The 25,058-nt window shown below is 45.1% G+C and overlaps 1 protein-coding gene across 1 annotated transcript; it reads left to right on the top strand.

Moving 5' to 3' along the window:
* The first annotated feature begins 7,688 nt into the window (after positions 1 to 7,688).
* LOC309590954 (histamine N-methyltransferase-like) lies at positions 7,689 to 23,750 on the top strand. The gene is made up of 7 exons (XM_082312555.1): positions 7,689 to 7,767; positions 10,964 to 11,160; positions 12,096 to 12,148; positions 15,637 to 15,744; positions 19,296 to 19,426; positions 20,010 to 20,103; positions 23,143 to 23,750. The coding sequence occupies exons 2-7, from the start codon at positions 11,024 to 11,026 to the stop codon at positions 23,496 to 23,498; spliced, it is 879 nt and encodes a 292-aa protein (XP_082168681.1). The 5' UTR covers positions 7,689 to 7,767; positions 10,964 to 11,023; the 3' UTR covers positions 23,499 to 23,750.
* Positions 23,751 to 25,058: the final 1,308 nt, after the last annotated feature.

Consider the following 25,058-nt stretch of genomic DNA (forward strand, 5'->3'; position numbering starts at 1 on the left):
GAAGCAGTGACACATGGAAACTGCCTACAATGGCACCGGCTGGATTGAGGCGAGAGATAGAAACGGTATTAAAAAAAAATTATTACAAGCAACAGTTGTAGGCCTGCAGGGCAGAAAGGGAAGGGAGAGCAGGAAGCGTTGCGATAGATAAGGAGGGCGAGTGAAAAGGCGAGGACACCGCGCCGGGAATGGCAATTACTTGGGCTGTGACAGGGGAAGGAGCTCAAAGGATGCGATCAGGGACCGCGGGCGGCTACGGGCAGCACCAAGCTGCCTCCTTCCAGGTCCACCCTGCTGCAAGCCGACAGTCAGGCTGCCTGCAGGCATCCCTCACAGCCCCCTTCTCCCACTTGTCACCTTCCAAAAAATTCCTTTTCAGAAAAAATTCTTCACATCTGGCTTCAGTGCAAATAAATACGCCTTCAGTTTAAGGCTTAAGAAAATAAAAGTCATTTTTTTGGGAATGACTTTTCACGGGGGGGGGGAAATCCACAGTATTTTTACTTCTAGGAAAGTTTTAAGATGGCCTTTTCGGTATCCCTTGCTACAATATGAATGTACTTTGCAGGGAGGAACTTTCCAGTCAAGGCTCCTCGTGGCTCCAAATTAAGTTGTAATTAAAAAAAAAAAAAAATGACAGCACTATTCATGAAAAGCTCTTGCACATTTTCACTTGAGCAATGCTATAGTACTATGTCAAGGGCTTTTGCATGTTCCATGTACCTAGCACTGATAAGTGCTAGCAAGGAAGCAGTGGTTTTGTACTGATATTTCACTGTGAAATTCTACATTTGCAACTCTTTTTGGCAGTAGGTGGTATGCTCGGCTCTGAAACTAATATATCAGTTCAAACTGTAGTACAAAATGTAGTATAAATTAAAGCATGGCTATACTCAAAGCCAAGCTATGGCATGGCAATAACAGCATCCAAGGGTCTAATTGCATGTGACAGTAGTTGGTCATAACATCTGGCATTTAAAAAAAAAAAAAAAGTGAGATCATTGTTAATCTCGGTTTTGCAAAAATTTCAGCCTGTTTCTGTAGTCCTAGGTGCAGTTTGTTTGGTGGTTAGGAGTTAGACAGTGCCACTTACTCCACTGGGATGTGCTTGCGGAAAACTGAGTGGAAAGGCAGAGGCAAGCAGCCCTCCGTGTCCATCCCGTGCTGCTTGCAGCAGTATTTGATCTTTATTTTCCTTATTCCTCCACCTTTGACCTGTTGTTAGGCCTAGGAGAAATAGCAACAACATGGCTGAGCTTCTCCTCCCATCCGTGCCCAAAGCTGGGGGGAGGTCTGGGGCTACGCGGTTCCCCTGAGAAAGTCCGGTGTTGCTGAGCCGGCTTCCCACGCAGGCGGTCCGGATGCTCGCTGGCCCTCTGTTATCAAATGTATTTTCAACAGTAACTTGTGAGAACATCACATCATTGTAATGAAGTTGGCAGAAAGGACAAAGACTTGGAGGTTGGAAGAAAAAAAGGCAAAGAATAAAAGGCAAAGGCAAGTGGCTGGTATGGAGGGCTTGGGCTTGCTGGGTGTGAAGCCCCATGTTCAGGACACCCTTCTCTGTCCCAGGAAGCAGAAACTCTTCAAAAAGACATATGGATCATGTTAGATGCTTAGCATGTATAGGTTGCCACAGTAATCTAATGTCTAAAGTGGTGCATAGGCTCTGGGCTGTACAGATGCCTGGTGGGAATGCCACCCCTGTGCTGGTACTGACAGGATCCCATAGACTTAAAGATAATAAAACAGATTTTGTCAAAAGGATACTCTTTACCAGGTCAGGGTAATTTAAATGCTGAGGTTTGGGATGAATGATGGCTTACAGACATCTGAAGTGTTCCTAATACATGGTTTTACAGTCATCTTAATGCAAAGATTTTGACTCTGAGAGTCATACGCGGCTACTGCCATCAGAGGGGAGTGAGTGTGTCTAAGCCATTTCCAGAGCTTATCATAAGTTCCCACAGGAAGAGATATGAATGGCACGAAAATATTACACTTCAAGCAGAGAGATTTAGGAGGCATGTGAACCACGCCGAGGAGCTGCAAGTGGAATATTCAGTTGTCAAAATAATGCTGCGACGGCAGCTGCTGCGCTGCCTGCATTAACATGTCAGAGCCGGAGTGACAGCAGACGTCAGTGGCATGTGCTCAGGGGGGTGATGCCTTCCCAAACACGGGCTAGAAGAAAGCCCTTCTAATTTCGGTTGATTGCTTTTCAAATGCGTCTCGTTCAGATCCTCGTCGTCGCACGAGCTCATTAGGGAACAGCTAGAGGAGGAGGTAAGGGGAAATTAATAACGTGGAAGGTGCCGATTGCAAGTGGATATTGTGTAGGTATTGGAAAGACAGTGATCTTCTGAGCCAGGAATATTTATTTCAAAGTAAACAGGTTATTTCTGTTACAAGTGAAAATTATTTAAAACCTGGGCAGGTATGAATTCAGAGCTGCATGAACTCTGTATCGCTTCATGCTTTTATCATCAAGGTGCAGCCTAATAAAGTGGGTCTGAAGCTCCACTGAGTTCCAGGGGCAGCCCCATGTGACAGACTCTGAAAAAAAGGTCCCAGATGGTATCTTTCATTTATAGGTAGTTGGGTATTTCTGTCTGTTCTGTCCTCGCATCACTGCATCTTGAAAAGAGAAAATAATTATTCCCATATATGGGTAAAATGCCCTAAAAATCGCTTTTTTATAATGAATGATTGTTGCTTGCTAAAATCCATACCTATGTAGAAAACCTAAATCAGCAGCAAAAGTGGCAAAGAAGAAAACCCATCTCCTCTTCCCTGGCACAATTCTGCTTTCCCATGGCATCAATAACTTGAGCCAGGTCTTTGCTGAGTCCTTCGTGCTTCTCCAGCACAGAAACTAGTTTCTTGGCAGAGATTGAAGTCCCAAAGAAAAAGTGAGCTGCATGCTGCTCGGGGGCAGTGAGAGGCTGGGGTCTCGTGTCTGGTCCATCGCTGCCTCGCGGCTTTGCAGGACGAGAGCTGGGCACTCTGTGTGATTTCTAGCAGCGTCACTTTCTGCCAGCTCTCTCTGGTAAGGAGGACCAGTCGATGAAGGTGTGCACCATCCTTTACCACCTCCAAACCTGGACACGATAATGAAATCCCTTACCAACATTTTTTTGGAACTTGAATTTCTTTCTGATATTAATTTAATTAAGAATTTCAGTTTCAGATTACTAATTGAAATACTCTAAAAACTATTTTTTTTCAGTCTGGGAACAGAGCACTGATTTGTTTCACTAATTACAAGCCAGAAGTTTGGAGTGCTCCGTAATGAGATATTTCACAAACAATCTTTGATTCAATTAACTTCGGGGAGGGGGAAAAAGCAAAATTATTTTAACTAAGGCACACATTTGTAAAAATTTAATCTGTTCTTCAGAGGTACTTGGGAAGATAAAAGGACACGTTTGTTGAATAAATTGTTCTTGGTAGCCAAGTTCATGTTTGGCTGTTGCAGTTGCTCAGTGTATTATGACAACAAAAAGTGAAAATACACCCAGGCATTAATTTTTGCTATTTTTTTTTTTGCTATATACTTTTTTTGCTGTATTTTTTTTTGCTGTTGTCAGTGTTTAAAAGGTGTTTGGACAATGTCCTTAATAACATGCTTTAACTTACGGTCAGCCCTGAAGTGGTCAGGCAGTTGGACTAGATGATCGTTGTAGGTCCCTTCCAACTGAAATAGTCTATTCTCTTCGCTTTGCTTCGCTTCGCTTCCATTTTAAGGGTAGGGACTGCCTGCAGGGATGAACCAGTTGCAGTGGTTTGAGTCTGGCTGTGCTGGAGAGGGGCTGGGGTGCTGTGCCCTTCTTACATGAAGAGCTGTGGCAGCCCAAAATATGAAAGGCCTAGTTTTAAGGTGATGATGCCTATGCTGGTTTTGAGGAAGGAGAGCAAATCCTCACCCAAATCGCATGGGAAATCCATGGGGTGCAGCCATGGAGGAGCGCATCGCACTTGCCCGATGCTGCCGCACCTGCCAAACTCACTCTGAAGCTGTGGTGAGGACGGGGGCTGTGAAGGCATGGACACCTTCACCCCGGGCAGAGAGCTGTGCTGCAGTTGCCCCGAGGCACCCTGATTTGTAAGGGCTGCAGCTAACGAGCCGCAGGAGGAAGGGGGCAGCTGTGGCCTTGCAGCTGGCCCCTCTCCCCCTCAAAGGGATGTTGGCACCCGTGGCCGCGTGTGTGTGCATGCAAAGCCTTGGAAATTTCCATTTTAATAAAAGCAACCTTGAAGGAGCATGAGCAATAACCTGTCTGCTCTTTGGCACTGACAGTTTGGTTGTCCTGTAAAATGAGATTTTGCTACCCCAGCACAGCGATCTTGTTATCAACCCCAGCTTACATCAGCGTGCTTTATTAGAAGACAGGAGAAATAATTCTTTAGACATTAAGCAACGTCTAGCTTCTGCTTTTATCAAGCTGGCTGAGGTGATTAAATCAGATCCAGAGGTAAGCCCAATAAACTCCTGGATCTCTGAGCTCAGATATTTGGTCCATCTACAGATGCTTTGAAATCTGATGACAGGGTAGAAATTAGGTCTTTCTTGCCCAGCCTTTCCCATTCCTGCTCTCTCTTGGAAGTCCAGTTTCCTAGATCTGACCCATGTACTTTGGACTCTCAGGTTTTATTAAGGCAGAGGGGACATGACATGTGGAGCTATCCCCTTTCCCAAGCTCAGCTTTGCTCAGCTGTGACTCCAGGCTTTGGTCCCTGCTCCAAAGGGATGGATCTTCATCCAAGCGAGGGTCACTGCAGCCATGCACATGACTGATGGGCTATTCTGGTGCTCCTGTCCCTTCCAAGATAAAATCAGCATTACACAGCTTTATGCCTGTAACTGCCTGTCTTCATGTGCAACCAGCAGCCAGTCCCAATGCCCTGCCTGTACCCATCCTTTCTGTTAACTTAGATAGCACTTTTCATCTTTGAAGGCATCAGTTGATTAACCAGTCATCACAACACTTCTAAATCTTCAGTGGGTACTTTTGTGCTGCTGTTCCCGCTTTTGCCATGGGACCGACGAGGCTGTTGGAGCTTGTGGATCAGCACAACCTACGGGAAATCCTGTGTTGCTGCTGTGCACAGCTGGTGGCCACCCCAGGAGCGTGTGGCAGGGCACGTTCCCCTGCACCTTTCCTCCTTCAGCGAGGGCTGTCTCCCAGCATCGCTTGCAGCATCCCTGGGAGAAGAAATTATGATGATTCATTTGGACCAAGACTGTAACGTTTAATTCCTTTCTTCTCCTTCCCAGAGTATAAATTTTCAGCCAAAACCCACGCAGATGTACTGAAGAGAGGGAAATGATCTGCAGATGTTGATTGTTCCCAGCTCTCGCCTCCCCTAAGGGGCCAGTGACAACTACTTGGGTCCTTGCCAGGTTTCTGGGTGGACTCGTCTTACAACTTTGTGTTTTAATATTATACCACATCACTGTTGGCCAAATATCTACAGAGTTGTGAATTGTCACCTGTGCTGTCATGACAGAGAGATGTTTAATGCACAATTGCTCTTATTTCCCAAATGTTGATGCTCTCGAGGTTTGTGGGATCTCCCTTTCAATAACTCAGCCTCCTGCCATCTAGGACAGTGCTGTATATCGGAGGGCACACGGTAAAATGGCACAGGGAAGTGATTTTTCTTTTCTAACTATTGATGTTAAACAGTGTAAAACCACATTAATGAACAAAACCATAGATCTGCCTGAGGGCGGTGTGACAAGCTTCTTTGCAGGATTTCATTTTGTAGAGCGATGCCAGCCCCTGTCCTGGCTCCTGTCCTTCTCTGCTGGCTCGTAGCCTCCGGCGCAGCACAGCCCTGCCCTGGGTGCAGGTGCCTCTGCAGCACATCATATAGAGACCCGTGGGAAGGGAAGGTGCCGGGGGCAATGCAAGTAAGGTCTCGGCAATGGTGCAGCATCCCCCCTCCCTATTTATCCTGAACTAGGGGAACACTGAGCTCGCGTCGAACTGAAACGGCTGGGATTTGGCTTAAAGCTCACAGAACGTGTCTCCAGGGGAAATTAAAGAAACAAATTAACAGCAGCATCTTTTATTTTCATAAAGCACTTAAAAGCACCAGATGCATATAATTTTTATTTTTGGCTCTCTAAACTTAGGCTTTCATATTAAATGGCAACTGGCACTTGGAAAACTCATTTTTAGTGGACTGCAGAGGGAGAAAAGCATGGGCCAGATGCACTGAGTTTATTTTCTTTTGACCAACTTGCACAGCTCTGGCGATACCGATTAATCTGGATTTCCAGAACGGCACAGAAAACCAGGAAAACACCACTGACCTTGCTGTTCAGCTGTGTTTGAACCGCAGTGCTTATTGCCGGTATGGAGCTGGGACAGGGCTTTGCACAGCATTGCCCTGCTGCCGCTGCAGCAGGTTTTGCACCCACAGCCTGTGTGGGAGCCATTGCTGCAGAATTAGCATTCACTGGGACTCCACAAGCCTACAGAAGCTGGCTCAGTTTGTAGCTGTCTGACAGAGTAGCTGGGGTTTCCTTTTCCTTAAAATGCCTCTTGCAAATAAAGTCGCGATCATCGATTTGAAACGGCAAAACAGTTGTGGGGCTGCTCATCCCTCGTGTGAGGCTTTGGCATCCCTCTTTGCTGAGGGACCAGCAGAAGGTACCGAAACGTCATGGCCCTGCAGCTCTGGGTTCGCTCCTTGGCGATAGGCTTTGTTCCTCCTTCCCTCCGAGTGGTTTGGACATGATGCTGTCTATGGAGAGAGAAAAAGATGCAGTGGGTGTTGCCTTCCCACACAGTTATCATTCTAGCTGAACAATTTTAACTGTTGATATGAAATCTTTATTTCAGTAAGCTTTCAGCTAAATGTTGAACTATAGCCATTCTTCCTGTAACTGTGCTTTTGAAAGCATGATTATTAATGTTACTGGTATTATTTTACATGACTTTCGCAATGCAAACAGTTCATTTCTCCCAAGTCCAGAAGGAAAACTTCATTTACCTTCAAAAAAATTCCTTCTCACTAAACATGAAGGAACAATGAATAATGATGTGAGGCACATACAGGGCAAATATGAACACCAAAACGCAGTGTGATAGCGGACATGGGTCAGTGGTTTTTCCCATGTGTGTGTTCCCTGGGATAAAACTGCTCATAACAGGGCTGTGGAGGGTGCACACAACTTGGAAAATGCTTCCCATTGCTTAAGCCCTAGAAAGTAAAGCATAAACAGAATCTCAGCTGCTCACAAGAAAACCAGCTAAAAAACAAAGTAATCTATAATGGTAGGCTTCTATAGGCAAACTAAATAATATTGTATATTGCCGTGTGCCACACAGAGACAACTATTTCCAATTTGTCAAGAGGCACATTTCTTATATACCAGTGGCAGGGCTTTATTTTTCATCTGGACTTTAATTACCACGTTGCTAGATCTCCGTGTCTCAGTGCTCCCAGTGTGGTGGTGGCTGTGCCAGCCGCGGGACAGCCGGTGCGGACCGCGCGGAGGGTGCCGGGTGGACGTGGCGGGCAGGGTTTAAGCTGCCCCCTCTGCCTCTGCAGGCAGCTGCCGCCGCACGAGGTTATGATGTTGCCTGCTCCTTTCCCAGCCAGCCAAACCTCCTCCGCGCTGCCACGTCGCGGCTCCGGGGGTGGGACGGCAGCTGCCACCGGGAAGGTGGCCGGCCGGGAACACGTCCCGAGCACCGCAGCGGCATCGTGTCGTGGGAGCCCGCGGCCCCGAGAGGCACAGACCGCTCGCACGTAAGTATGGCTGCCTGCGAGGCAGGCACGAGCTTAACCGATTGCATTAAACTCCTCCAAGAGGGACCCCTGTTTTGCTGGTGTTCAGCAACAAGCTGTAATCCTGTACTAATAAGCCCAAGCTCCTGCTGCAAATAGTTTACAGCTGAGGGCATGCTCGCTTTGTTTTCTGGCTTCACTGGGAAGGTTTAAAGAGTTTTATGGTGACTTTAAAGAAGGTTTAATTCTGTTAGCGCTGGCACAAACCAGGGGTGGATCAAGAAACTGCAGCATAAACACAGAATCCATTTTTGAAACTCCTCAATCTTTTTAGGGACGTACGTATAAATTTGGGTTATCTCTGAAGGGGACATGCCTAAGTGAACATTATTATCCAAAAGTTTCTATCAATCAGCCTGATTGAGAAAAAATCCTTCTCTTCCTTCTCTTTACTCATATTTAAAGTTAACTGGCCGCAATTCAAACAGCAAAACACATAATGAAATAAATGGGGCAAATTCAAACAGCCAAAAGCGTAATGAAATAAATGAGACAAATTCCTTGAACTGCACCTAACATGAAAATGAATCTCAGCTGCTCATTAGAGACTGCCGAGCAGGGGACGTCAGCAAATTAAATCACGGGAAGTAGAGGGAGGCATAGAAAAAAGGTTGATTATCTAAATCTCCTCTTATTAACTGCAAAACATTTTTTCAAGACTGAAGGTAGTAAAATATGTTAGAGGCAAATGGCAAAGCCTCTTTATGCACTTAAAGTAAAAAGCAAGGAGTTGGGCAGAGCAGAGGAATAGGTAAACAAGGAACTTTCAGGGTGGGTTAGCAGTAATTCTCACCTGACAAACATCCAGGTGTTTGCTTCCTTACTTTCTCTGGCAAAATTTATACTTGGTTTCCCCAGGTTAATACAGATTTTGCTGGGGATTCAAGTGCTGGTCGTCTACAAAAAGGATCTGGAGGTGTTGGTGTACCTGCCTGAGGGCTCGTGTGTGGTGGCTGAGCCGGGCAGGCAGCGTGAGCGGCAGATACCACCCTGCGAGCCTGAGCGATTGTCCTCCACCTAACCGAGTCCATTCAGCTGCAATTTGTTGGTCTGTCTGTCTAATGCACGGGCCAGACTGCCTCTCTTATCTAACACCAGCAGGCTCACTGAAGCAGGCAGCTCTGTGGCAGGGGGGGGCCATCACCTTCCCATGCTGCTCCGAACCAGCCCTCATGGGCATCTGGGACCCAGCAAAGTTTTTAAAGCTCTCCCATCCACTTCTAATCAGGCCCTTTTCAGCACTGTTGTTGTTTAACACACTCACTTTTGCTGTTTTTTCCCTTGAAAGCATCCTTGCTGTCTGAGGGGCTAGGGCACGAGGAGCGTGCTGGAAGCCAGGTCTGCATCGGCGGTGGTGTGGGTGGAAGATCACACCTTGGGCCCTGCTCTGGAGGTCGCTGCTGATCTTTGGGACTATCTCAAGGACAGCAATTAACAGGTGTTGCTAATTGACCTAATGGCTCTGGGAGCAGCATGTGCTGAAGGAGTTGTATCACCACCATCCTTCACCATGCATCCTCTTGTGGGAACCTTTGGGATGCGTAGCGCTGTGGCTCACGGGATGCAAAACCAAAACATGTAATGAGTTGGAAGTTATCTTTGGCATGAGCAGCAACGGAAGGTGGGCAAAGCCAAGCAGCTCACATTGTCATTGAAAAGGGGGCAGGAGGGGCAGGAGGAGCTGGGGAACTGCAGCTGCCCAGCATGACGGCTGTCCCTAGAAATTGTCCTTTGAAAAGGAGTGAGCGCCAGAGAGACAATAAGGGGATGGCCAGGCAATGTGGAGATGTCAGGGAGAAATTGTGCCAAGGCCATCTTTTTGCCAGTACTGTACCTGTCCTGGCATACAGGGGAGAAGGAGATGCTCCTATACAGGGGCTTTAGGGTCATCACCATCTTATATGACATTCTCATAAGCAAGCGAGGAAGATGTGGCCTCGATGAGACAGCTATTGGGTGGGTGGAAAACTGGTTGCACAGTAAGTCAGAAAAGTCATTAGCATTTCATTGCCAGAAAAGGAGGTAATGATGAGTATGAACCTGAGCCCGCTACTCTTTCATGTTTCTGTTCATGATTTGGGGGAGGGACGAGACTATGGTTGTTTGAGGTGCAGCTGGGAGGGACTTGAGCACAACAGAGGGCAGAATAATTCAAAGGGACAAGAGAAGTAGTCTGAAAACCGGCCATGGTTTGTATCTCAGTGGTCACACTGGTGAGCGGAGGCAAGCGGCGTGGGGTCTCGGTGAGGCGAGGGAAGCCATCCCGGCTGTGCTGGGAGCTGGGGGACCTCAGTGGGTGGGAGGCTTTCACTCTTGGCTGCTGCCCTTCAACAACAACAGGGCTTGGCTGGAGCAATAGAAATGAGAGGTGGCTGGGATGTAACCTCTGTGGGAAAGTCAAATCTGATGGTAAGAGATGCAGTGTGGTCCTTAAGCCAAAGAAGAGGACCTCTTTTTCCTTGCCCGTTAGGACAAGACATGATGGACTTAAACTGCAGTTTAAGAGGGGATGAACACGTCTTTGTGTACTTTTCAAGGTACAGCCCAACCTTTCCCAGTAGCATGCTCTGCCTCCCCTGCTCCGGACTCTGTGTAAGCCGAGTTTAGCACAACATCCATTCCAGTAACTCACGTGGCTTTTGTGAATTAACTACTTAGCCCATGGGAATCATACCATTATCTTCAGAGGAACTAGAAAAATAAAGAGTGCATTTATAAGGTTTTTATTGTTTTCACCCCACCATCAGTATTCCCTTTAAGAACATCAAAAGATTAAAAAAGCAGATAGAGACATCTGCCAGCATCTCTGGAGATGTGTGTTGCACTTTCTTCTAATCCAGACCAAGTCTTTGGAGCCTCTCCATGCCTTCAAGAAATGGGGGAATTTTTCTTTTATTTAAGAACTGTCTAAAGACCCTTTTCTGGGTTTTAACAGAACCCTGTGTCAGCATGGTTAAAAAACGCTGGCATTTCCTCTGTGCAGGTTAAAGATGATATATTACCCTTTACTGCTCAAACCTGATTTACAGCTTCTATCGCAAAATTACGTAATACTTTTTTAAGTGCTCTAAGGCAAAGTAGCAGGGCTGAGGACGTGGTGCAAAGTCTGGGCGCCTGCTGGTTTTTACCTCTCCGGCATTTGCTATTCCTTCTCTAGGTCTGAAAGAAGAGCTGCAGGGAGCAACCTGTCCCCTCCTGCACCCTTTCAACCCCCAGCATGGCATCACCCATGAGGAGCTTGTTCACCGACCCCGAGAGATACCTTCAGTCGTTCCGCCTCTTCCTCGCGAATTCGACTGAGCACCAGTGCATGCAGGAGTTCATGGAGAGCCAGCTGCCGACTGTGATAGCGAGGTAACGTGGAGGTGGCCACATCGAGCTGAAGGACAGCCCAGGGCATGGTCCCGAGGTGGTGATGGGCTTGGCTGGGCTCAGGGGGCTGCCTGCAAGAGGCAGATTGCTGTTCCCCGCCAGCCGCCCCGTCTGTAGGTCTCCGATAGGGCTTGGCTGGAGATTTCATTTGCACACGCTGCTGAACGGCTGTTCTTCCGGACGGAGCCTGCCTAGCAGGGAGGAGATAAGGCTGAATTGTTTCCTTGCATGCAAATATAGCTTACCTTGAATCAACTCTGAAATGCAATAACAGATACTATGTTCCAACATTAAATTTGATTGAAAGCATCTTTTTAAAAGTAATCTTTTCAGGTAATATTTAGTCTTTCTCTAGTTTGTGTAAATAATGCTTCTGCTTTGCCTACCGTGCGTGTTTTTCACTGGACCCCTCACTTTGTGGGCTGGCTTGGGCAGCAGGCATCTGGGGTTAAATCTTGGTTTTGGGGAGGCCCTTCTCTGGGCCCAGGGGTTTATGGCTCTGCCAAAGCCTTGCTAAGGGATTTTAAATGCGTTACATTCTCCCCTTTTCCTGCCCATTTTGCAAAACATGAAACTTCTACAAATAATTTTTAAGCTGCTGGTCCAGACCCAGGGAAGTCTCCGGTCCTCGAAGCACACACACGGAGAAGGCACGTATCTGCTGCTGCTTGTATGCGCTCATAATAAAAGCAGAACTCCTCTACAAATTGCCAAAATAACTGGAAATTAGGAATCTCCAAAGAGCAGAGTTCTCAATCTGATCCCTTCTGCCAGCTCACAGGCATGCCTGTACATGAGCACACATTTGATTTTGTCCTGCAGATTTTAGTCTTCATGGGATCTCTGGTGCTTCACAAAATGGATGCAACCCTCTCTACTGGGTAGCTTTCCAAAAATGTATAAATAATGTTTTTCAGTATTGGAAACGGGAAGTCTACAATCAATATTCTAAGTGTTGGTGGTGGAGCAGGTATGTTATGAACTTCAATATTGATATGCTTTTCCTTTTTTTTTCAAAGAATAGAGGATTACAAATTGCAGAAAGGAGCAGAGTGGGAAATAAGTCTTTTCTTGACTAGTCAGCTCCAGGAGCAGATGGCGTTAGCTGGTGTGTGGCCACATCGTCTGAAAACAGCTTGCACCTCCCCACAGTGATTGTTGTGTGTCCTCCATGAGAAACCTCCTTCTGCACCATCACTCTTCAAGGGCAGAGAGAGGCTTGAACTGCCCCATAGTGTTTCTATGCAAAAAAAGGTGCCATAATGTCTTAGATTCCTCAGAATATTAAATTTTTACTTGCATTGCAACTACTCTCCCCTGTAAGTATGTACTCGTGTAGTAACTCCCCATAATTTCTGCCTCCTACCCTGCTACAGGACAGCCTTGGCTGACCTCTGTTTTGCCTGTACGTATGTGCTGAGCACAGTCAATGCACAAGACCCTCCTGGAGCTACTACCCCAAAACACTGGAGCTGAACATAAGCTCCAGAAGAAATCCAGAAGAAATCAGAAGAAATAAGTCTCTCATCTGAAGTTCACTGGGTGGAAAAACAATACCAATAACATCAAGTGGCTTCTTCTCATTAAATTCTTGCTTAACTTCCCCTATAATTAAAACCTATGTTTTCTAATTCTGCTCTGCCCGTTAAGTCATCAAACTTAAATTTTATAAGAACAGTCAATTTAGTTTAAATGCCTTAGTCATACCATCTCCAAAGACTAATCTCAGCTTTGTCAATCTCTTCTAATAAGTAAAAAGAATTGTATGTAAATGGTGGGAGTTAGTTATAAAACAGACAGTGTGACAGAGTAGGAACATTGCTCTCCAAACAAGGGAAACCTTTCTTCTGCCAAAAAAAATGTTGTTTTTAACAGGAACACTTTACTTAGTGAGGTACTTAACTCCCTAACCAGGGAGGCTCCAGCTTAACATGATGGATATTCAAGCAATAATGTGCAGGAAAAGCTCATTTTGTGATGTAAAAAAACTTCAACACCACCAAACCCCTGCTCCTTGCTGGCTTGTTCCCACCATGGGTTCTTGGGGGGTCAGGAGGCAGCAAATTCCCAAATCCCCCCAGCTAACCCTGGTGAGGGATCTACCCTGGCCCCATCCACCCCGTGCTTCGCAGGCAGGGAGCACGGGAGGAAAGCGTTTCCTTCCCACTTTTCCACCTCGAGAGACAAGCAAACCATTTAATGTAGCATCATATCCCATTACACCCGCCCATCTACAGCGCCTGCCTTCGCCTACAGCCTCTGCCTTATTAAGTTCACACTCCAGCGCGCAGCACTCTGTACCTTTAAAAACCATAAAAGTCATCAATGCTGCTATAAAGTAGCAACTGTGCTATAAACTATCCCGTTACGTAAAATGTTTAATTAGAAACTTAATGGTGAACATAGTGGTAGCCTTTAAAAGGTAATTGTGTTGGAGAGTTTAAATAATTCGGATAGCCTAATTGCCAAATTGTTGATAACGCAAGCTGCCACAGATTTGACTGTAAAATGCCTCAGGACACTTGTTTGCATATAAAAGAGCTAACTGAAGTCAATTAAGGCTGTGGATTAAATTATGGATCAAAGGGGTGGGTTTTTTGGTTAAAAACAATGCAAGGGTGGTTTGGCCACAGAAGAGCGGAAGGGAATATATTAACCTATCCGCATATGGAAATGCGAAATTCAAATTTTTTTTTTACCAGGACCCGCATAGCCTTTTCAAAGGGCTAATCCATTTTACAGAAAGTTGGTAAAGCAACCAAAAATCAAAAATATTGCAGTAGTTCATTAAAAATTCTGTGTTCCCAGATTTTACCACAGCAGCCTGCAGACGATTTTTTAACAGAACACAGCGTTTGCAGTGATGATAGCAAAGCTGCAGCTATTTCTACTACTTCAGAAATCCAATTTCCCTCCCTCAAAGAATGTGCTTGCACAGATGCCACGTAAATTTTGGTGTTATTAATTGCTTTAAGAAAGACGCATAAGTCTGACAAGATTGAACTTTTTGGGTTAAACTCTCGGGGTGTTAATGAGCGGGTGAGATGTGGGCTGGGGTGCCAGATTTTGACCCATGGTGACGTATGGTGGGGCCAGAAGCAGGCAGAGAGCTCTTTGTAGTGAAAAGGACCCTCCCGGGGAGGACCTGGCGTGCTGGGTTGAGCTCTGGGGTACACATTATTGCTATTTAACCCCCAATATTTTTCTTTTGTACTTCAAATCTTCTGGAAAATGGAGCTAACTCTGAAGGTGCTGGTGGGAGCCCAGGGGCTGGTGGGAGCCCAGGGAAAATCATGAGAATGGCAGAGGCTGTGCAAATACGATGGGGGCCCTCCCTCCACAGGCCCTCAGCATGGGCCTGTCTGGCCATCAGGGTTTGCTTGGTGATCTTCCATTCCATACATAATTTTTTTCATTTGTAGGGAATTTTATAACATGGAGTTGTGTGCAAGCACAAGTACCTCCTTCAGGACAAAGCTCAAGATTTGTCTGTAACGTGACTTCTGGGTTTATTATTCACCACAGTTACCCCCTGCTTCACTCTTTCTACCTTAATTTATTCCTCTATTGTTTTTTCCACCTAAAATTTATTCAAGTACAATAAGCACAAGTCAGCCCTAAGAAACCTAAGCAAGCCAGCGTGATGCTGTCCCTGGACCCATGCCACAGTCAGGAGCATCATCTCCCTGAGCTTCCTGTATTGTGGATGGGGAGAGGTGGCCAAGAGCGATGGCAGCTCCTTTTAAATTTTGAAATATTGGATCTATAGGTACTTCCATTGGTAAAATGATTGCAGCTGGCCTGACCAGTGACCAGAAAGAACTGTTCCTAACAAAGAAAGTACAGCCAGCTCTGGGGTATTCTGTAAACAGGGGTTAGATAAACATAAATGGTATGTGTGCTATTCGTTGTACTTATGGAGAAAGGCACAGGACACTAAAAATAAACAGACATGAATGTTGTTTCTGATTCCAGGGTAAACACATATTTTCTTCTCCCTCACCCACAAGACCTGGTAACCAGTGAGATGTTTGGCTAGAAATGCTTTTACTGACTCCTAAGAAATCCTGACAGGTTCACTGGTGACTTGGGACCATCAGAACTGGTACCATCAGAGTCATTTAGGATCTTCCCTGGGAGGTTAGGCCATGGCCAGAAAATAAGAAGTCATACCACATGCATGACTGTGTCTGGTTTTCCCTTGGCACGGACGGTGGTAGTCACAGAGGAGGAATGAAGACAGTTGGGACTGATACTTAAATTTTTCTCAAATCCTAGAGCTAAAACCTCGGTGGCAATCTGCTGAGAATGCAAAGCAGCTACATGTACCTGTGTGGTATGTTTTCTATAGATGAATGGTAGGCATCAGTCTTCAAAACTGGGGATGTGATGATGGTGGAGATAACATTTGCCTGAGCTTTGCTTTCATCTTGTATTTCACGTCACCTGCTTCCCTAGGTGAGATTGACCTGGTGATCCTCTCAAAAGTACAAGCCAGATATCCAGGGGTCACCATCAACAACGACGTGATAGAGCCAAGTGCGGATCAAATCTTCAAATACAAAGGTATTTTTACATTAAATAAATTAAATTTACATTGTATGCTGAATGCATTAAAAAGCGTTGAACGCTGGATGACCTCACATTCAAATGTGTTCTTGTCAGAATTGGTTCTTAAAAGTTAAAAAAAGTCACCATTTTGTGCTTTTTTGCCATCATTGCTTTGCAACAACGTTCAGTTTCTCATTAAAATTGTAGTCTCTCACATTGCAAGGTACTCTGTGTGGCAAACGCTTGGGATTAGACAGACTTTAAAAGCTAAGCAAGGTGGGAACTGGTGGGTGATTGTATGGGAATAGAGTAAAATCCCCACATTTCAGAGAGAAAGTTTTTCTCCTTCAACTTGCACTGAATCAGGATATTTCCTCAACTTTGAAGGGAAAATTTTAGTGTCTCATGGTAATTCTCACATGTCTTAAAAATAATTTCCAAATAACAAATAACTAAACCTCACAGTGTTGCACTAAATTAGATACCGTCCTTCAAATTCAAAAACATGGAAAGGAAAGCAAGGTGGATAGGAAGGATTTTTTCTGTGTGCTCCATGGCTTAGAGCTTGTTTCCTTCCAACAGCCCAAAGGTCTGAGCAACATTCATGAAGGAAAGCCAAGCATTTTCCAAGGAGAATTGAATGTTAGCAGGAGTGCTTTGGTCAAATTGCGCCAAGGATAAAATATCAATCCACAGTTTGATTATCACTGGATTAACACCTACGAGGCTTTACCTTAGCAGGTAATTATGGTCTTGTATGGAGGTGGCACCAGCTACACCATGCAGGCTGTGAGCAGCCCCGAGCAGAGCACACCCTGCCAGGAGGCGGCTGCGGAATGGACGTGGCAGTAACGAGTGAACCTCGTCAGCAGTCTGCATCGTTGGAAATGCTCCAAACCATAGTAAATACCAGACTGCAAAACCACGCTGTAAATCTCCAGCTCACACTTGCTTAAGACCTTAAAAACGAAGAATTCCCAGTATGGAGCCACTTGTGGAAGTCTAAGAAAAAAACCAATAATAGTAACAATAGTAACAGTCCCTTCCTCCCTGCGGTGGGGGAGCTCAGAGTCACTGGAAGCACCAAAGGCTCTCAGGAAACACATCACTTTTTTATATCTGTCTCTGTATTACATGGACCTGATCTTTGAAAAGATGGCTTGTGCAAAATCCCAGGAGCTTTTACATTGTTCCAGGCTGAGATGGTGAAGGATGGGCAACAGAGCATCTGCTCTGTTTATAAGACAGTTTGGGCACTTGCAGATAGCTCTTCTGTCCTGTCTGGGCCATTAACCATAGGCTACGTGGGACTGGATTTGTGCTGCATCTTCCTAGTGGTCTTGCCATCTACCACCAATTAACTGGCAGTCCTATCTTACTTCAGTGAGTTTCCTTCCAGAAAAAAGTTAAAGAAAATATAAGATACTGTCCTTATTTTAAGTTTTATGCTAAACTAGAAATGAAATATTCATCTGAATTTCTTCCTTCAAACTTTCTTATTTGGTAATTAATCATGTCCCCAGTAGGTATCATTAATTAGGTTTCTGAGCCCTAAGATTTTCCAGGGAGAATTGAAAACATTATCCGTGCCTCTGAGGATTCAGCAGTTATGTTTTCTGCCTAACCAGATACTTTCTCCTTGGGAAGGAGAAGCCACGCTCACACACTCACAAGAGAAACTTCATACTGGGACATGCAGTGACGACAAACCGAGGTTTATCTTAGGTTATCTTAGGTTGCGTTGTACAATGGAGGTTCTTCAGGCTGTGGCTTTCCTTCATTCCTGGCCCATGTCCAGGTGAAGCCCCTTGGTGACCATGGCTGGAGCGTCGGTCACCCCACATCTGGGCTGCGCTGCCATTGCCTGCACAGCACGGCACAACGGCAGGCAGTCCGGTTTTGATGGCACCCGTCAAGGGCATGCGACAGGCCTCTGACCCAGACAGTCTGGGTTGAGCCCAGGAGAAAATGAAGGAAAAATTTCCAAAACAGATAGGGTGATATGTTTTGGCTTCAGATGAATCTTTGGGCAGAAACTTCCCATAATCAGAATGAATTTGCCCTTTCTGAAATTTTGACTTTAAAAGCCCACCCTGGCAAGCAATTCAGTTTTCTTCCTAGTGTCTCCTCGCAGACTGTCTAGCAATTGAACTGAACCAGATTGCACCAGATTATTTGTGATGGTGATAGAAACTGCTGCTGAATGAAGCCTGAGTTTAAAACAGCAAATTAAATCTGAACTGCAAGCACCGGGGCCAGTGACTGATAAACGGAAGCGAACAGAGTAACAGCAGCAGCATTCGAAAGGGGTGGCCCATTTCCATCCGCAAAAGAGAGGAGATAAGCACTGATGGAGCATTTCTCATCTGTCCGACGGGGATATGTCCTAATCAGAGCCCGAAAGGTGAAACATTGTGATTAGTGGCGTAAAGGCACTGGTCTTAGCGAATCATGTTGTTTTGAACATGTGTTCTGTAGCTAAGGCTCAGTCTGCCTTTGGGCCATTTAAGTTTTAAATTTATGTTAACTCCAGCGAAGCACAGGAATCGCATCAGGGCTAGCTTTGTCCTGGAGCAATCCCGAGCGCCAGGCAGGAGCACAGTCAGATGAGCTCCATATGCCAGCAGATGGACATTAATATTTCGGCATCTCTTAAATTATGAAATTATCTCTCAGTTTTGCTCCCATAAAAAGCAAAGAAATGCAGTGATGAGGCAGGCCCTCGGTATAACTTATCGCTTGAACGTACTCCTCCAGCTTTCTTCTTTCCTCAGTTGCTGGATGTGCATTGTGTCAAGGTCTGAAAACACGCCATGTGTCACTCTTTATACTAGTCTTTGCTTTAAAACACTATTGTCCCTTTTACTTAAAGCTGTTGGCCAAAACTGTGTGCTTTTGAAGAACTATTTGAACACTGTAGAAGCCAAATGTCAAGATACGTGTCCTTGCTCACAGAGCAAATCTCCTTCCTTCTCCCACCACCTCTGTGACACATTCCCAGAGAGAGCCATTTGCTTTCTCTGCCCTTCTCGAGCTTTTAATTGTGCTTTCTCGCCAAAACACAGTCCCCTTGATCCGTCCTTGAGCCCTTGTATTTATTCGTTCAGTCTCTGGAAAACCCTTTGCCATGACCTGGCTTCTGCTCAGCCATGTGGGTCCTGCATGGCACCGAAACGAAGGGGCCATCAGCTCTTCTCCCATTCAGCACAAAATGTGCTGCTCATGGCCTCATAACTGTTCATCCCAGCCAACACCTTTTAACGCAGCTTGAGCCAGTCATGGGGAAGAGTTTATTTCTTTTTTTTCAATCAGGTAAAGACTAGAGGAGCCCAGATGAGGATGCAAAGAATAAAGCATCAGACCCTCTTAAAACTTCATCCTACAAAGACCTTTACAGTGCCCTTCTCACATACAGGCTCAAGATTTTAAATATTCCACTGCTGTGTTAAACTGGTACCAAAACTCTCTACCTAAATATGACTTTTGGATGTATTAAAGCTCTGAATGGAAATTGGTCTCGTATTTGCAATTGAGATAACTCTGTCCTGCCTTCTCACGTATTTCAGAGCGCGTGGCTAAGACATCAAACCTCGAGAACGTAAAGTTTACCTGGCATGAGGAGACAGCTTATGAATATGAAAGTCGAATGAATGCAGAAAAGAAGTCTAAAAAATGGGACTTCATTCATATGATCCAGGTAAAAGTCTCTGCAAAGTAAATGTTGTCAAAGACTTGGCTGTTAAAAGTACGCGTGAAGTATGTGACCTCATTATCCACTCTAAGGGGAAGAAAGGGGAGTTTATTTCCCTGTAATTTAAAGTACTTAAGCGCAAGTGAACTGCAAAAAAAAAGATGAGTTACAGCAAAGCAGCTTTGAGCACAGTAGTCCTATTAACCAGGCTGTGGGTGGCAGTCAACTAAAAATACATTTTAACTAGTGTTTTGAAAGCTCCTTGTCCTCTCTGTGAAACTGCCTTTGTATTTCCAAGTTTACTGAAGCCATTACAAGCCATCTTCACTGCTAAGAAAGGCAAATCATTTTCTCTCAGGGTAAGGAATCAACATGAGCTTGGTGCTGGGAGAGCCAGAGAGCAGGCAAGGCAGTGAGAGCCCCGAGCTTGCAGCGTGAGCCCACTGCCCGGCGTTGTGCTAACGTGTCTTATCACCCCCCTGCTTTTCTCTCAAAATTGCCCCCATTTTGTTTCTTGTACCTACTGGTACCAGTTATGACATTCACTAGGACTGCACCGTATCTCTGTAAGCATCTCTGCTCTTTCCAGATGCTGTATTATGTGAAAGATGTCCCAGCGACTATCCAGTATTTCCACAGCCTCCTGGAAGCACAGGCAAAGCTCCTCATTATCCTGGTGTCAGGTGAGAGCTGCTCCACCAGCGCTGCTCGGTTGGGCAAGAGCCATGAGGACCTTTGGGGTTCTTGCGAGTTCAACACAGGCCAGCTAGAAACCAATGCACATTTTTGTTTAAAACATCCTTTATCACCTATAGAGGTGAACTGGCTGCATAATAAATGGTGTCCGCTCATCTACATCCACTGAAATCTGCACGCCATCTATATCTGCGCAGCTCTGTGCTGCAGGTTGTAAAGCTGAAGGCTTTGTGAGCCAGCAGACCCCTGCCACAGGCACAAAACGCCTTTCTCTCGCCCTCTGCCCTTCCCCATCCTACAGCCTGGCCAGTGATGGACAGCAGCAGAGACCCCCAAAGCCGGCGCGAGGCTCCGTCCTTCAGCTCTCGCTTGCAAGAGCTCCTTCAGCCTCTGCTATTTTCTGTAAAAGGATTTCAGGCTGGGCACCACATTATCTCGCTCCTGGAGACTTGCGGCATTAAGCAAACGGCTACGATGGGGCTCGGCTGTGCCATACAGCAGGTGTTAGAGCACATATGGTTCATTTTCTTCTCAAACTGCCCATTTCCTTAATATCATCATTTTGGGTGGAAAACAGCATTCTTAGGCTGTGTCAGATCTTAAAGAGATGCTCTGTGGTCAATCCAGCAGGAAAACGTGGGAGTGGAGTAAACAATGACCTTTTAATACTGTGGGCAAGGTATGCTAGAGATACTGCAGTGGTGGGCTACAATTCCACTCTAGAAAGCCTTTGATTTGCCTCACAAGCTATGGAAATTTTAGTTGTGTAAACAGTCACATCTGATAGTTTTATCAGGGATGTTAAGTGTTGTTTGTTCAGAGATTTAAGCTTAATTTTTTATTGAATTTGGCCATGTCTGCAAACTGTGATGTGTTTGATGAAGTTCCTTTTTTGTGTTCATGAAGTGTCCACAACGAAGTGGCACTTCTCTGACCTGAATTTATTCAAACTGTTTTTCTCCAAAATATTTTTGGTTTAAAGTGTTTTCAAGCAGTTCACTACAAGAAATCTGTATTTTAGATGGTCTGGGTTACTGTTCTTGTTCTTTGGCTGAATGAGAATAGATCATAATATCAGACTATTGCTTATTACCTGCGTATAGTTAATTGAAACTCTTTTCCAGTTGCTTAACTTGTCCCTTTGGATCTTCATGAAATGTGAATACAGGGAGGAACATGTGTCTATTTAAAATTAATGTGATTAAGCATCTGAATTCATGAGAAGTATTTGAAGTCCTCTCTGGGCCAGGCGACTCTGGCTCAGTGTTTTCTGATGGAGCAGAATGGAGCAGAAATTGCTGGGGCCAGCAAGAAAATGGGAGAGGAGTAGGGCTCAGAATAGCAGAGAGGAAAGGAAACATTGGGGGAAAGAAAAGTATAGAGATAGGAAGGAAGAATTGCTATGAAAATGAGCACTGAAGCAAAACAAGATACTGAAAGATAAGCAGAACAAAGCTCATTTCAAAAACTGAAGGTAATGTCATCTCCAACACAAACACATTAGGATGGGTTAATTAAAAACCAGTCTGGGAATAGGATTGATAGGAGAGGGCTTGGTCAGTCGGTGAAGGCTTCAATCCTTCCCGTTCCGTCCCTGCCGGGAGAGCAGGCGAGTTGCAAGAGCTATGCAGCATTATTTTTAACACATTTAAAAAATCTGTTTACATCGCCTTGAAAACAAAAGTAGTGCCATATGCTGAGCCTATTGAGAGCTATTATAATAACGCTTCGTTCAGGTAGTGTATAATTGCTCGGCTCAGAGATGGCACTGAGTCACACAACACTGACACCAGCAAATTTTCTGCAATTAGTGTTCTGCATTCAATTTCCACCAGGTGAAAGAAAATATTGTAGCCTCTCTTCTAAACACCAAACTGTTTATTTGACTATAAATAACTGTTTGCAGATAAAGCATTTGCAAAACCACCGAGCAACTGGTTTTAGTAGTTATGGAGATTTATAGTCATAACTCTCAAGAGCTACACATTAGGCTCCAAGTTATTTTCATCCCGTCCAGTCATTCTGGGTGATCCTTTTATAAATGATTTATAGCAGAAATGCTGAATCACAGATCCAGGGTGAGGGAAAATAAAGACATGAAGACATATCTGGGGAGTTTTCAGCTTACCCAGCTGTTTTTCTTTGTAAAACATCCCTTGAGAAGAGGTGAGTGGCCAAGCGTGGGCTCGGTATGGGCTTAGTTCTAGAGGTGATTGCGGTGTTACAGGAGCCTTTTCCTTCCTCACCCTTCATCTTTGCACAACCCAACAGGACACAGCCAAAACGTCCTGCTAGCACCACTGGGGAGGTCTGCTTGGGGTGAGGAGCAGCTCTCTCATTGCCCGTGCCCAACAGCACGTGATGGGAGCGAAGGCTGAAGCCTGAAGGTGTAGCTTCATCCTGGGCTCTGTCCATCCCACCCTTTTCTCCACCACACGTCCAGCCGCATGGACAATGCGATCAGGGTTTCGCACCCCATGTATTTCACATAGCTGAGAGAGAGTTTACTGGCAATAAACGTTTCGATGAAGCTCACGTAGCTTGACCACAAAGTAATTAGGTGAAGGAATAGGAGAGGATTTGGTCTTCCAAACAGACAGGTGAAACCTAGGGAACAGTTTAAATGAAGAAGATGGCACCGAATAGCTAGTGTTCGGCATGTGGACCATGGAAGGATGTCCCTGAGAGATATTGCCTATGTACATGAAGCAGAGGGGTGCAGCAGGTTGGGAGTGGAAGGGGGGAGGATTGAGTGCACTGAGCTGTTCTGGCCTCAGCTGGGGGCTTGGCGGGAGGCGCCGGAGCTCTGGGGTAGGCAACATGTCCATTCCCTCCTGCAGCCCCCAACCCCGAGGCACAGAAGCAGGGGGGCAGCTGTCTCCACCATGGCCCAGGACACATGTCCCAACTCTGGAGAGACCCTGCTCACAACAAGGACAACTGCTAAAAAAACCAGATGATTAAAAATTTGTTCAAATAGTGTTTTTCCTTATTCCTGAGCATTTTTCTGGTGGTGTATCTCTCAGGAACCAGTGGCTGGGAAACGCTGTGGAAGAAGTACAAGTCTTCCTTCCCTTTAGATGATCTCTGCTCTTACGTTTCCTCTGCTGACATCAAAAGGATGCTGGATTCAGCCGGGCTGAAGTACCAGCTCCACGAGCTCCCATCCTACATGGACATAACGAGCTGCTTTATTGAAGGGAACAAGGATGGGGAGCTGTTGCTGGATTTCCTGACAGAAACTAGTGAGTTTTCTAAAACTGCTCCTCCTGAACTAAAGCGTCAGGTAATGGAAGACTTAAGAAAGCCTGAATGCAGTGAACAAAGAGATGGGAAGGTGCTTTTTAATAACAACCTGAGTGTAATAGTGATTGAGCCATGACTTAACCTCTTCTTGCTTCTTGATCCAAAACAAATAGTCAGATACAAACTGTTAACAGCTGAAATATGTTTTTAATTTTTGTATAATTTTTGTATAATTTTTGGAGCCTGTTAAGAGATCAGTATTAATAGTTGTTGCTATAAGTGAGCTTTAGTACTCAATTAATTCTGTACTAATCTATGAATGTGTAACTCACTAAGCAGTTAATTGTGCTTTATTGTATGAATGTTGTATAATCAGATGTAACTCGGACCATCCACTCAGGCAATGCAGAAACCTGAGCATTTCCTAAAAAATAATCAAGAGCTATACATGGTTTTATCATCTTCATTTAAAAACTCTCTACAGACCAAATAAACAAATTACAACTTCTCAGTGCAGCTGGTAAGAGTGGAGGCTCAGAATGACCAGCCATTCGGGTGGCTGCACGATGGGATCTCTTGAGCTTGCTGTGACTTCAAGATCTCATACCTCCAGTTACCGCAAAAGTGGCCTCACACCTTCTGCACGTGTGATGGTTGCCTGTTGCTGCCTCCGCAGCCAACTGCATTTAATGGCACTGCTTCCCTCTCCCTGTATTTTCACTTTATTTTTATGAGGTTGTGTCTGCAGAGCGATTTGTGGACAGGTCCATACGGGCACTGCAAGAGTGAAACAAGTGAAGGTGGTTGAGGCACAGCAGTGGTAACAACCATCCTGGAGGGGCGGATTTCACTAATGAGCCCTGATGCAAAGCCTTTGTTAGGAACCAGCTACTGCTGTCGCATAGGGCTTTTTGGTATTTTTAGCTCTACACACAAACCTCCTGGTCGCAGCCATTCACTAGCCTGGCAGCAAGGGCCACGCGTGGCTTGTGAGCTTTGTAACATGGAAGATGTAAAAATGCACTCTGATGCCAAACTGACAGGTTTCAGTGGGATTTGTTTGATTTTCAATGGGGCCAAGTCAGGTAAATCTGTCTAATATATAGTATAGGATGTTCAGCAAGAAGGTGCTTCACCTCCTCGGTCCCTTCTCCGTGTGGGGCTCTCTCTACTCCAGTAGTTGATACGTTTGTTTTGCTAAATGATTTTATGGTTTTAAGAAGTGTTATGCTCTCTACAAGGCACAATGCATGGTGGAATACAATATAGTCACTTGAATGCATTTAATAGTCTGAATACTCAGTTTATCCAGTGAGACAGGTGTGATTTCTGCCATTGAAATAATCAGATTCAGTGTTGAAATGGTTTACTTTAGGTAATGCTTTAGCTGCAAGAAATTATGTTTTATTTTTGCATATACATTTCTGATACAATATAGATTATTAAAGATTTGAAGTGATTTACAAGAGACCATACTGGGCATTAATAGCCGTTTATATTCATTTTAGAGTGATTTGTTTGAAACACACACTTCTCCTAGCGATCAAATATTAATTCCAGTGTATTTTAGAATGTTTCCATGACATTTCTCAGCTGTTGAACAGAACAAAATCTATAACCGCTTTTACACAGTGCTATGTGCAGATTCCTGCATTAGACCTCAGTATATCTGTGAGCTGGTACGGTGACATGCTGA

This window comes from Platalea leucorodia (genome assembly GCF_965183815.1).
Source record: "Platalea leucorodia genome assembly, chromosome: 5".
Classification (NCBI taxonomy): domain Eukaryota; kingdom Metazoa; phylum Chordata; class Aves; order Pelecaniformes; family Threskiornithidae; genus Platalea; species Platalea leucorodia.